Source organism: Grampus griseus (genome assembly GCF_964374135.1).
Source record: "Grampus griseus genome assembly, chromosome: 2".
Classification (NCBI taxonomy): Eukaryota; Metazoa; Chordata; class Mammalia; order Artiodactyla; family Delphinidae; genus Grampus; species Grampus griseus.
Window position 1 is genome coordinate 86,711,637 of NC_139018.1, and position 13,755 is coordinate 86,725,391.

The 13,755-nt window shown below is 38.0% G+C and overlaps 1 protein-coding gene across 2 annotated transcripts in view; it reads right to left on the reverse strand.

Moving 5' to 3' along the window:
• TP53BP1 (tumor protein p53 binding protein 1) overlaps nt 1-13,755 on the reverse strand; it is a gene marked incomplete at its 3' end in the record, with an annotated part of 66,435 nt that overhangs the window by 50,323 nt on the left and 2,357 nt on the right. For both annotated transcript variants that reach the window (XM_082647768.1, XM_082647767.1), the window contains exons 5-10: nt 6,852-6,982; nt 6,116-6,268; nt 5,634-5,763; nt 4,121-4,287; nt 2,660-2,789; nt 1,772-1,866 (exon numbers count right to left, since the gene is read on the reverse strand). In XM_082647768.1, coding sequence (XP_082503894.1) covers nt 1,772-1,866; nt 2,660-2,789; nt 4,121-4,287; nt 5,634-5,763; nt 6,116-6,268; nt 6,852-6,982 — 806 coding nt within the window. The remainder of the gene's footprint in view (nt 1-1,771; nt 1,867-2,659; nt 2,790-4,120; nt 4,288-5,633; nt 5,764-6,115; nt 6,269-6,851; nt 6,983-13,755) is intronic.

The window sequence follows — 13,755 nt, forward strand, 5'->3', positions numbered from 1 at the left end:
TTCTTAGACAACAACAGCAAAATACAAAAAACCATACACAGTTGCACAGTTATGCACATATTAAGCAAATGCATTAAATCTAAAATTAACAAAGGAAAATACAATGTTACATAAAAAAAAGAACACTGAATCATATACATAACATGATCCCACTTGTGTAAACATACTTCTTTATATTTATGCATAGAAAACACTCTGAAAGGAAACACATATCCAAATACTAATTATATCTGGACTGTGGTATCACAGGTGATTTTTATTTTCTTCTCATTACTTTCCCATATGCTTTCCAAACTTTCCACAGTAAGTACTAATTATGTTTACAGTCAGGGAGAGAGCATTTTTTTTTTTTTTTTTTTTTTTGCGGTACGCGGGCCTCACTGTTGTGGCCTCTACCGTTGCGGAGCACAGGCTCCAGACGCGCAGGCTCAGCGGCCATGGCTCACGGGTACAGCCGCTCCACGGCATGTGGGATCTTCCCGGACCGGGGCACGAACCTGTGTCCCCTGCATCGGCAGGCGGACTCTCAACCACTGCGCCACCAGGGAAGCCCAAGAGAGCATTTTTAATATAATTACTTTTATATATCTTCAGTGTTCACACTACAGATAGAAAAAATGGTTCTAAGGATAAGCCAAACTTAACTTGCATTAACAGCCTTTTTTGTAGAATGGATTCACTTTTATTTTTCACTGAAGATATCACTAATCATGTTATGCTTAGAATGATATTAGTCCATTTGGATACCTACATTGATTTCAAGAGAAAATAGCCAGACACAAACTCTGTGACAGAAGAAAGTCTAAGATTAAATTTTGTCATGGGTAAATGAAAACCCATGAGCACAGGCTCTGGAGGCAGCTGCCCAAGTTCAAATCCTGCCTCTGTGGACTTAGTTGTGAAATCTCTCTGTGCCTCCATTTTCTCATCTGTAAAATGGGGATAAAAATAACACCTCCTTCTTAGGAATGTTGTGAGGATTTAAAAAGCAAACAAAAAAAGAAACAAACAGAAGAACCCAGAATGAAGGAGAAGCAAAAAGAACAGTGCCTGGCATAAAATAAGTGTTCAATAAATATTAGCTATTGTACCATTACTGATATATGAAAGAATGAAAAGGAAAAAAATCATGGAATTTATTGGAAAAGGCTTTGTAGAAGTAGGAAAAATTTAGAAATATCTTGAATGACTGGATAGGAGACTAGAAGAGAGCAAAAGAGGTTTAGATAATGACATAAATTAAGTAAAAAGAAAAACTTTCTTGTGTATAAAGTAATATAAAATCACTAGGTCCTCAAAGGAGGAAGGGAATTAAGCCAAAATTTCTACCACCTGCTCCTAATGACTCTTTGGCTAAAACTGCTTTGATAATAGCAGAAATAACCTATAAAGAGCAAAAGAAACAATTTTTGGTTCCCTCTGACCAGTAACATGCTATCATGTTGCTGGACACTATTAGGCCAATAGCAATAAAGGTCTTCATTATACTATTGATAATTCATTTGAGTTCAACTTGAACAATTTTCCCTTAAGGGTCTTTTCAGAAATTAAACTGTCAATAGAGAACTCTCAGAAGAATCAGTGCTAGAAGAGCAAAGAACTGAGGAAAGCACTTAACACTAGGCCACTCCCCTGAAGCTTAGACATGAGTCCTAGCGAATAGTTGAGGTCACAGTGTTCTAACATGTAAAGGAACAGTACACTTCACAAGGCAGAAGAAGTGCTGCCCCTCTTCTAACCTGAGATCAACAGATAGATCAAGAGAGCTCACCTTTTCTCCCTTCTTGCTCTGTGGGACTGCTAGGAACGATAAAGGGGGTAGATCGGAAGGCGTCAGGGGAAGGAGCAACAAGGTCTGAGGAATTCCTTTATACAAAGAGAGAGCCACAGGTTATTTTACCACAGCTACAGCTTCGCACTTGCTTTCTACTTTTTAACAGCAAAAATATCTGTAACTCATTCAAGTACTTATTAGTGCTTCTCTCAAACAGCTAACCGACCTTGGTAGAAGAGCCATGAACAATACTTCAATAACTATTTCTCACACCACACATATCCAAAATTAGAATTAAAAAAAAAAAGATTAAGGGAAAAGTCATATGATTACAAGAGAAAGTAAATGACCAGACACAAAGACATCATGACTGAAAAGCAGGATGAGATAGTGCTAAAAAAATTAATTCATCTGCAGATTTGAGACAAATATTTACTCCATTTTTTGCCTATTATGAGAAAGATCATGTATATTCTTATTTAAAAAAAAAAAAGCAACCTCTTTGCCCTAATACGGATAAAGAAATCCAACTACTGTCAACTCTAGCATAACCTCTTCTGCACCCCTATGCCATTAAATGGGAAGAACTGCTAGCCAAATGGAGCAGCAGGCAGCTTGTTTTGGACATGTAACAGTCTCTAAATAACTGGGCAGTTTCTTTCCTGGTGAAACCTTTGGGCTACAATTTTAAAATCTCCAAATGGGAAAGCAGATCTACCTGCCTTCGATAATTCCACTAAGTTCTTATTCCCCAAAATTCTTAAGCCTAGAGTTTACTTTTCAGTTTCAAAAAGACTTCTGGACTACCAACTTTAGCTCTTTCAACCTTAGCCTAAAACCATCAGGCACATGTTTCCTTGAAAGGGTTATTTTAGGCTTACTTACGTGGAAAGACTCTCCTGAACAAGAGACCTCTGACCAGAGAGCTGCAGGAGGTGCAAAGTGGTGGCAGGTGTGGAAGCCAGAGAACACCCACCTTCTTCCCTTGAAGGAGTACAGCAACCACCAGAAGCTACTGAGAAAAAAAAAAAAAAATTCTAGTTGCATTTACTTCTCATATTGACATTACTGAATTGTCAAAAAAACAAAAAACAAAACACACTCAGTAGTACAAAAAGCATAATATTCATATATCCACCCATGTTCCAAGAGGGCAGAAACTGTTTTCTAACTGCTGTACGATTAGTGGAATGCCACACTAACGCAAATCTTGAGTGACGATTAAACATCCTCTCCCTAATAAATTATGGGTTTCTTTAATAAAGAATTGACGAAAAGAACTCCTTAGTCCTTTCTGTCATGATTAAAGCTTGAAGAAGAAAAGCCAGGACGCTTAAACCTCTCCTTGGCTGCTCTTCTTTCTAGTCAAGTTTCTATTGTAAGACAGCAAGCGAGCCCTTTATTCCAAGGTCTACCTAAGGTGAAGTAAAGCTCATGCCATGATGCAGATGGGAGAAGTCAAAACGATGTGCATGACACCTGATGATATGAACGCAACAATTTTCATGATTAGAACCTGGGCTCCTCAAAAGACAGAAAAAATACTAAAGCACAAGTAAAACGATATATGAGCAGTCATTACTGATTTATACTATGAAGAGGCTCCTGTTGGTCCCTTCTCCTTAGCAACAAATGAAGTATCAGCTGTATTAATTGCAAGAATAAAGAAATTTCTTAAATACAAACTTGTAGCTTTAATGAGAGACCAGAAAAGGTTTCTTGGTGATGCTCTGTATGTCCTGCACACATTCACAGCATAGTACAGGAGTATAATCTTCTCTTCCTCCCTACTTACAACCAATACATCATATTTTGCTGATTGTTACTGAAGCTTTCTGGCTCTGTGAGGTTGCAGCATGGGGCACTGGTGGGGGTTAATGAAAGGTGAAACAAATACCATTCTAGTCTTCTAAAGGTATTATATTCTTTCTGCTGGACCATAACTTCCTATTTGTGGCAGAGGAACTAATAAACAGATGAATAAGTGACTGTTACCCAGGTGAACATGAAATTCTTCACTTAATTATCATATTTAAGATTTGAAGACTTATGATAACAGAAATAGCTACTCTTTCCATAACATTAAATCTGCCATATTATTAGCTAGTATTCTTCAGTATCTCCATTTCCAAAAGAGAAAGAAAATTATGTTAACACACGCTAAATAGCAATTATTTCCAAAAAGTCCTTCTCATTAATCAGCTAGAAACGTACTTTCCTTCCATACCACAAACAAGTCTGCACACCTATAAAGTGCCTTCTGACTTAAAACAGTAGCCTCAGAACAGAAATAAAAGTTTAGATCTTCAGAAAAGAAGAGCTACGGCAATGAATTACTCTTTGTACCTGTTTTATTGCTCTGGTCAAACAAGTCTTCCTGAGTTGACAAAACCTCAGGCTCTGGTGACTTCTGAATCTGCATCCCACCTTCCAGAAGTTCCTGAACAGATATTTGTTCTTTTGTTTCCACAGCAGCAAGAGAGCCTTTGGGACTAGCAGGCATGTCCTCTGACCTAGGAAATTCATATCACCAGGAAAAAAAGTTACTATGTTCAAAGGCTTTCATCTTTGAAGAAAGAAGCATTTCCTGTTTTGTGTGTTTTCCTTTTTTAATTTCAAAACTTCCAGAAACTATTTATTAAAAGTGAAATAAGCTACACTTTATAATGATGCAAAGCCCTCAGCCCATTTCAAAGTGTGTCTCAGTCTCTCACAAAGCAATACCTCTTTTCCACTCTGCTCACTGCAGTGCTGCATGCTGTCCAAGATTTCTGATAAGTGAGTTAGGGATTTTTGTTTCATACATTGTTATCTAGAGGTGCATGAAGCAGTGTGATCCAGACGGCAACAATGCCAGAACAATGACCTCCCACAGAAAGAGCTTGGATGTAAATCATCCTCTGCACCAGCCACACACTTTATCTTCTGCTGACCTTTTTGATCTGATCTACTCAACCCAAGCCCCAAACCAAGACTCCTTCACACAAATACTACTTACACATGTAAGACACTCACTGCTGGCTCCGTTCCAGAGACTTAGGCGGTTCACCTACTCTACCATTCCCCAGAGTAAACAGGATAGCAAAACTACCTAGAGAGTAATTTCCTAAGGAAAAGTGGAATGTTAAACTGAGCGTTTTGCATTAGAAAGACAACCTCTCTTGATATTCAACTTTGTTCAGTACCCCATTCCCCACTGTTTCTACTGAAGGAAGAAACAAAAGAATACTAAATGTTTACTCATTCCCTTCTCCAAAATGGAAGCATCCCACTTGTCCTCTGCCATATCTAAACTTGAGGTATTGACCAGAGACAATGCTGTTTTGGATACAACAATCACCATAGGCAGAACAGAGGTATACTGCCCAATTCCCACCAAGTTAAGAGCCTGAAAGACATGGGAAAAGAATACCTCCCTATTTATCTATGCCATAAGCTACCAGGTGCAGGATACCTGAGGACCCAAAGCAATCTGGGTGCTCCTCAAGTATAAAAACAGTAGACTTTCAAATATAATATTCTTTTGACTCTTACAACACTAGAGAATTTAGAAAGACAGACCACAGAGAGATAGTGCCTCTGCAGACAAAGAACAGAGAGGAGGAGTAACAACCAAAGATTAAGGGATCATCCTTACAGTTAAAGCAGCAATAAATTGGACTTGTAATATGCCTAAAGATAAGATGACACAATGAGAATTCATAAACAATAAATGTTTCTACTGGACCATAAATATGCCCAGGGCAAGTGGGGAAAAAAAAATCAAGAATTTCTAAAAAAGTTTCCACCTGGCCAAGTGAAATGAGTGTAACCTGATAGCAGAAACCCAAAAATACTTTCTAGAAAGAACTTGGTTTACCTTGCAGGTGGTGAATTTTGCTCTTCTACCACAGATACATCCTTACTGGGCTGTGGTGCCACAGGGATATCCTTGCTGGGCTGTGCTGCCATGGGGATACCTTCATTAGACTGTTCTTCATGCTTAATTGCTTAAAGTTTTAGAAGAAGACAGGAAGGAAATATTTAATTTTTCAAACTACTAAAAGTAGTCCCAAATGCTTTTTAAAAGGCAAAGATATTAAAGAAAGAAATACAAACTGAAAATATATACAGGCATCATTCCAGAAAGGAAAATAACCAATTACCCACTTACAAAAAACCTTAGTATGCAAGCCATCAACTGACAAGTACTCGCCAGACAACTCTACAACCTTACTATACTAACTTAGATTATATTAACTTAGATAGCTATAAGATATATCAAGGAAAAAACAACTAGCTCTAGCATGGGAGGAAAATACTTATAAACAAACTCTAAATGCCAGAAAACATGTTACGTACCAATATTAGCATCCACATCAGATAGCCTAGTATAAGCAGAGTTGGTGGTTACTGACTGTAGATTGTCTGCTTCACGTGGCAGAGTTTGTTCCTCAACATCCTGGCTCTGGGAAAGTTCTAGAACCCCAAAGACCAGCTGTGATGAGGCAGGATCTAGGAAGAAAACCCCAAGAAATCAGCTATCATCCCACAACATTATGTACTATGCAAGGTGCTGCCCTTTAGCAAAAGAAGGTCATATTAAGTCTTTCACATCAAAGCCCTGCCCCCCAAATTTTTTCAAAATAAAATTAAGAATAGAAGCACTAAAAGCAAAGGGGGAAAATGCATAATGAAGCAAAAACTGTGTACCATAAAACCTTACAAGCACCTAATAAAGGTAGACTATTTCTACTTTCTAAAGAAATACATAAGCCGTGCGCGCACACACGCAGAGTACTGTACTTCATATTGTAATTCCACCCCACAAGGCATGCATCCCCAAAATATTTGAAAAACAAATGAATACAAAAGAAGTAGGAGCCAGTATGCAGAAAGGGGGCTAAAAAATGAGCTAAAAATTCCTGAACACCAAATTAGGTGGATTATCTTAGGCTACCAGCAAATTTCCTAACGACTATTCTCAATTTAATGATAAGAAATCTATAATCTGATAAAAGGGAGAAATTTAGACATCTGCATGCTCATGTTAAAGGGGTTAGACCAATCTACTATCCTGAAAAAGGCATAAAGCTACCTTCAGCACCAAGGGAGTGTGTGGTATCGTCTGAAATATCTCCTTCTTTTTCCTTTTTCTCCTTCTCTTCCACCTCTTCTTCCTTCTCTTCACCCACAGGAGGAGCAGATTCCACTGACATTCCCAAAACACTATACAGCAAAAAGACACAATCATGTGTTCGCAGATAGGCCGGGATATTTTGCTCAAAGAACTCTTTAAATTTTATTGTGACTCCCCACACACCAACCACATTTTAAGCAAATTTGAAAAAGTAAAAAATCTCACCCCATTATTGCTTCTTTCTACAAAAGGCACCTAAAAGGTTAACAACTCAAAACACTGTAGTACAGAATTAAGTAATACAAATAAGAGACAGAGGAAGAAACAAACATACTTGATTTTTATCTTTCTCTGAAAAAATCTGAGCAGGGATAGAAAAATCTTGCACTCAAGAGAATTACTGACAAGTGACAAGAGAAGATGTACATTAGATGTGCAGAGAAGGGGCTCAAAAATACATCTATTGGGCTTCCCTGGTGGCGCAGTGGTTGAGAGTCCGCCTGCCGATGCAGGGGACACGGGTTCGTGCCCCGGTCCGGGAGGATCCCACATGCTGCGGAGCGGCTAGGCCCGTTGAGACATGGCCACGTTTCCGGAGCCTGTGCTCCACAACAGGAGAGGCCATAACCGTGAGAGGCTCGCGTAGCGCAAAAAAAAAAAAAAATACATCTATTTAATAGAACACAGTTCACAAAAGAATTTTAGTAAAAATTCTTAGAATACATAACATAGAAACACAGTGGCTGAAAAAAATTCAGGTAAGACATCTGTGTATTGAAAAGAAGACATCACAGGTCAAAAAACGATAAACAAAAGTAAAACACACATAACAATTAGGAAAAAATATCTGCAACAATATAACAAAAGAATAGTCTCCATAATATACAAGGAACTCGTAAGAAGAAGCTCAAGATATGAATGGACAAACAACAGAAAAGACAGCTCACAAAAAAAAGAAATACAAGTATCTTTAAACATGTAAGAAATCAGGGCTTCCCTGGTGGTGCAGTGGTTGAGAGTCCGCCTGCTGATGCAGGGGACACGGGTTGGGGCCCCGGTCTGGGAAGATCCCACATGCCGCGGAGCGGCTGGGCCCGTGAGCCATAGCCGCTGAGCCTGCACGTCTGGAGCCTGTGCTCCGCAACGGGAGAGGCCACAACAGTGAGAGGCCCGCGTACCGTGAAAAAAAAAAAAAAAAAAGGTAAGATATCAGAGAAACCATTTGTTGCCAATCAAATTAGAAAAGAAAAACTGTAAATACTGTACTACTATTCAGTGCTGCCCAAACCTGAGGTGAGATTAGCATTATCACATACTGTTTATGAGAGAATAAACTAATAGAACCTTTCTGCAGAACAACTGGGAAATATGTATCAAGAGCGCTAAAAAATGTTCATACCTAGTAATTTCAACTGTAAAAAATAATTTGAAATATGAAAAGATTCTTATACAAACTTACTTTCGAAGTTCACTGTGACTAACAACCTACTGTAAGCCCAACAGTAGGTAAATGATTAATTTCATAATCCATAAAATGGAATTTATGCAGCCATTAAAAATGTTCAAAACAACCAAATACAACATGTAAACCATAATCTGGATTGGATACTGGATAAAATATATATATATATATATATAAAATAAAGCCATCTTTGAGACAACCTGGAAAATCTGAATATGCACTTATTACTAGGTTTTACAGAATCAATATTTTCTTAGGTGTGATAAGGGTATTATGATAATATAGGATAATATTTTTCTTAGGGGATGAATGCTAAAGTATTTGAGGGGAACTATGATTTCTGCAACTTTGTTTCAAAACAGTATATTTTATACACACACACAGAAAAATGCATAGTATCTTTTGAAAAAATGCATAGTATCTTTTCATCTCTACTGTGGGTTTAAACTTTTAAAATAAAAAACTAGGGGCAAATGTTATTTAGAGTTTTAATTGCAGGGGAAATTAACTGCTCATGTTGTTAAGCAAAAAGGTCAAGAAACACACGAACTTTTACTTCCCATGTGTCAACTATGTATATCAAATGCACAACAACAACAAAAAACAACAGGGAAAATAAGCCAAAATGTTTACAGCAATTAGCCTCTGGGTGGCAGAATTATAGATGACATTTTTGCCTCCTGTAACATTTCATATAAAGACCATTAAGCATAAGTTTAATAAGCATAAAAGAGAAGAAAACATAAATTTGCAAAGTTGGGGACCATGATCCAAGGAAGAGAAAAAAGGGCTGAATAAAGACTTCCACAAAAATAAAATAGAATGTTACCTACACAACTGGGAGGACCAGATGCCTGACCTCAGGAAACATAGGGAAAGAAAGTCAAGAGTGTGTATGACAAAAAGTAGAAGAGCAAATGAAAGACAGCACAAACCACACACCTTGGATCTTCCTCAGTCTCTTTTGGTGGTTTTCTTCAAGTTCCTAATGCTCGTAGGCACAGTGAGTCCTTGGACCTCTTCTTCACCTACAACTCACCCCCTTAGTGATCTTATCCAGACTCATGGCTTTGAACATCATCCATATGCTTATGACTCTGGAATTTTAAATGTCCAGCTTAGACCTTCTCCAGACATTCACACTGTCAACTGCCTCCAACTGGCAATTGAAAAGGCAGCTCAACTGTAACAGGTCTATAACTGACCTTCCCCTGCAGTCTTCTCATCTCAATTAACAGAAACTCCATTCTTCTAGTTCCCAAATGAAAAACATGGAATCACTGTTACCTCCTTCATCTCTTGCATACTTCACATCCAATCTATCTTTGAATCATATTTTCAAAAACCCAGAATCTCACCACTCCTCATCCACTTCTACTCTGGTCTAGCCACTGTCACATTTTGCCTAAATTATTTCAGTAGTCTCCTAGTAGGTCTTCCTGACTCTACCCTTGCTCTCCCTTCAGACTATTCCTTTTTAAATTTAATCTGAAGAGCTTTTTTTTTTAATTTTTATTTTTCCCAGCTTTATCGAGGTATAATGGACAAATAAAAATTGTATACTCTTCAGTCTATTCTTGATCCAGCGGCCAGAGTGATCCTGTTTAAATCTAAGTCAGATCATGTCATTCCTCTGCTCAAAACCGTTAAATACTTTCCTAAGAGTAACAGCCAAATTCCTCACAATGATCCATAAGGCTTTATATATTCTGGTTCCCTCTTTACTTCCCTGACCTCTTCTCCCACTCCTCTCAAGCACTCCACGCCAGCCACACTAACCTCCTTGTCATTTCTCAAGTATTCCAGGCACATGCTTCTCTCAGGGCTTTTGCATTTGCTGTTCTCTATGCATGGATTACATTTATCCCAAATAATAGTAGAGATCACTTACTTAAGATTTTTAGTCAAATGTCACATCACTAAAGCATCCCCTAAGTCACCCTACCTAAACTTGCAATTCCTTTGATGTTTCCCATCCCCTTCTCTGCTTTATTTTTCTCTTCAGCCCTATCAGAGTCTAAGATACTATATATTTTTACTTATCTATCATGTATTGCTATATCCCATACCAGAATGTAAGCTCCATTAAGGTCTAGGGTTTCTTATCTCTTCTGATCACTTTGCATCCCCAAAACTCAACAGTGCTTTGCATATAGGAAATACTCAATAAATATTTAATTAGAATGATCAGGTGAATCAGAAGAGGCTTGAAATTAATCCAATTATAGACAAAAAGTAGTACTGATATTAAACTTTTCTCCACTATCCAAAACTGATGGAAAAAGAAAACAAAGGTTTAAATATATTATTTAGAAATACAGAAGTAGCCAATGAAAGAAATAAAACGATTATCATCAAAAATTAGGAGAATGTTGTTGTGAGTTAAAACCTCATCTTTCATTATGGAACTCAAGTGTCTTAATTTGATAAAACAAGAAATGGTAATACAACAGTGTTACTTAGTTTTACAACAGTATTAAGAGCTAGGAAGATAACCTCCCAAAGAAATAAAAGCACAAACACTTAAAAAGCATTACCTCTGTGAAAGGGGACCAATGGTGGGAATGGACTATTTGCTTTTCATAAGTTCTTTTTAAAATAAATTATGTATTTATATCACTCTTAAAAATATTTAATAGGGCTTCCCTGGTGGCGCAGTGGTTGAGAGTCTGCCTGCCGATGTAGGGGACATGGGTTCATGCCCCGGTCTGGGAAGATCCCACATGCTGCGGAGCAGCTGGGCCCATACGCCACGACTGCTGAGCCTGTGCTCTAGAGCCCGTGTGCCACAGCTACTGAGGCCCATGTGCCTAGAGCCCGTGCTCCGCAACAAGAGAAGCCATCTCAATGAGAAGACCGTGCACTGCAACGAAGAGTGGCCCCTGCTCACCGCAACTAGAGAAAGCCCGTGCACAGCAAGAAAAGACCCAACTCAGCCTAAATAAATAAATAAATAATAAAATAAATAAATTTATTAAAAAAAAACACACAATAAAAAAAATCCAGTTAGAAAACAGGCAAAAGACATAAACAGACATTTCCTTGAAGAGGATGTACAGATGGCAGAGAAGCACATGAAAAGATGTTCAATATCATTAGCCATTAGGGAAATGCAAATTAAAACCTCAGTGAGATATCATCACACACTTATCAGAATGGCTAAAATAAAAAATAGTGACACCACCAAATGCTGGTGAGAATGGAGAGAAATTGGATGTCTCATACACTGCTAGTGGGACTGTAAAACGATACAGCCACTCTAGAAAACAGTTCAGCAGTTTCTTAAAAAAACTGAACAGGCAACTACCATATGACCCAGCAATTGCCCACCTGGCCATTTATCCTAGAGATATGAAGACTTACAAAAACCTGTATGCAAATGTTCATAGCAGCTTTATTTACATTAGCCAAAATCTAGAATCAACCCAGATTTCCTTCAATAGGCAAATGGTTAAAAAAATTGTGGTACATCCATACCATGGAACACTACTCAGCAATAAGAAGGAACAAACCACTGATACATGCAACAACTCAGATGGATCTCCTGGGACTTATGCTAATTGAAAAAAGCCAATCCCCAAAGATTATATACTGTATGATCCTATTTATATAACATTTTAAATGACAAAACTTTACCAGTGGAGAATGATCTTTTTTTTTTTGGTCCCACTGCACGGCTTCCTGGATCTTAGTTCCCCACCCAGGGATCAAACCCACACCCTCAGCAGTGAAAGCACAGAGTCCTACCCACTGGACTACCAGGGAATTCCCCAGAGGATGGTCTTAATTAGCGGTTGCCAGAGGTTCATGTGCAGGAGAGGGAGGTGGGTGTGTTTATAAAAGGGCAACACTGGAGCTCCTGTTCGGCATTTTGACCTCAGTGGTGGATAAACCTACACAGGTGATTAAGCTGTATAAAAATTAATACACACACATGAGTACAAGTAAAACTAGGGAAATGTGAATAAGTTCATTGGATTTTATCAATGTTAATATTCTGGTTGTGAAAGTATACTATAGTTTTGCAAAGTGGTACCATTGGGGGAAACTGGGAAAAGTACACAAAGAATATCTCTCTATTATTTTTTACAAATGCATGTGAATCTACAATCACCTCAATTTTCTTAAATGTTTAACAGGGAAATAAAAATATCCTCAGCATCATATTTTAGGACACTTCATGTTTAGGACCACAGGCTTACATCACAATAGGACATTAGATAAGAGAGGAAGATCTTTTGGAATTTTATGATATATAAAAGTTCACAAACAGCCTTTTTCAAAATATCTGCATTAATAAATAAAGACAACATAAAGAGATCAGTATACATGTGCTTTTAAGTCAACCCCTTTTGGAATCAACCCCACATTCTCTGCGGTTTTCGTGGCCTTTACACATGCTGCTCCCTGTGTTTGGAAAGCTCCTCCTCCCACATGCCACACTTCTCCCCAGCCCTTCAACTATGCCTAACAAATTTGTATTTATAGTTTAGATCATCCTTCTCAAAGAGGTTTTCCCTTATCCCCCATGTTAGGTTATATATTATTTTTTTCCTCTTTACAATGATCACAGTCCTCACTGAATAGCTATTTATGTAATTATTTAACATCTGCTTCCCCTATTAAATTGTAAGCTCCATAATGGCAAACATGCTTTAAAACACCTACCACAGTGCCTGCACGTTTACTAAATGTAAGCATTCAAGTATTTTTTTAAGGAAAGAGCAACACCTTGATGCAAAAAGGGAAAAGAAGTAGCATGAGACTTCTCAAACAGTACCATTAATTTATAACAAGGGGTACACACGCATTCTGTCCCCACTGGTTCAAACTCAGATGCCGAGCCACAAAAACACATATAAGCCTGGCACATGTTCCTAAAGAGGTATCACAAAAACTTAAATGCCTACAAAAAGCAAAGAAAGGTAACATAAATGAGTTAAGTGGCTGGGTTTAAGAACAAAAGCACAAGCCCTAGGATAAATGAAAAAAGAATACCTGGCCTCAGTGTCCAAATACAACAGTGAGTTACAGGCACTATGACAGACCATAGCACTCATGCCCTATCTAAGCAGAGGCTGGCTGCTCACAGCTCCCGCCAACTGCTGCCAATAATACAACAGTTGCATTACTTCCGGCCTAGTAATCCCAGAAGCTGGAAATCTAAGTTCTATGTGAAATTTCCCTACTTTTAAATTCTATCAACTAATTCAAATATATTTTACAACTATGTGTGGGCCAACCAGAACCCACCTGAGGGCCAAAATAAGTCCACCAATTTGGGGATTGTTCTAAAGCATCCAACTGATGATTTGAGAGAAAAAATTTAAGTGCAAACACAGAGTATTAAATAGAACACAAACATACACACACAAAAAAGCACTTATTTTTGAGATAAAA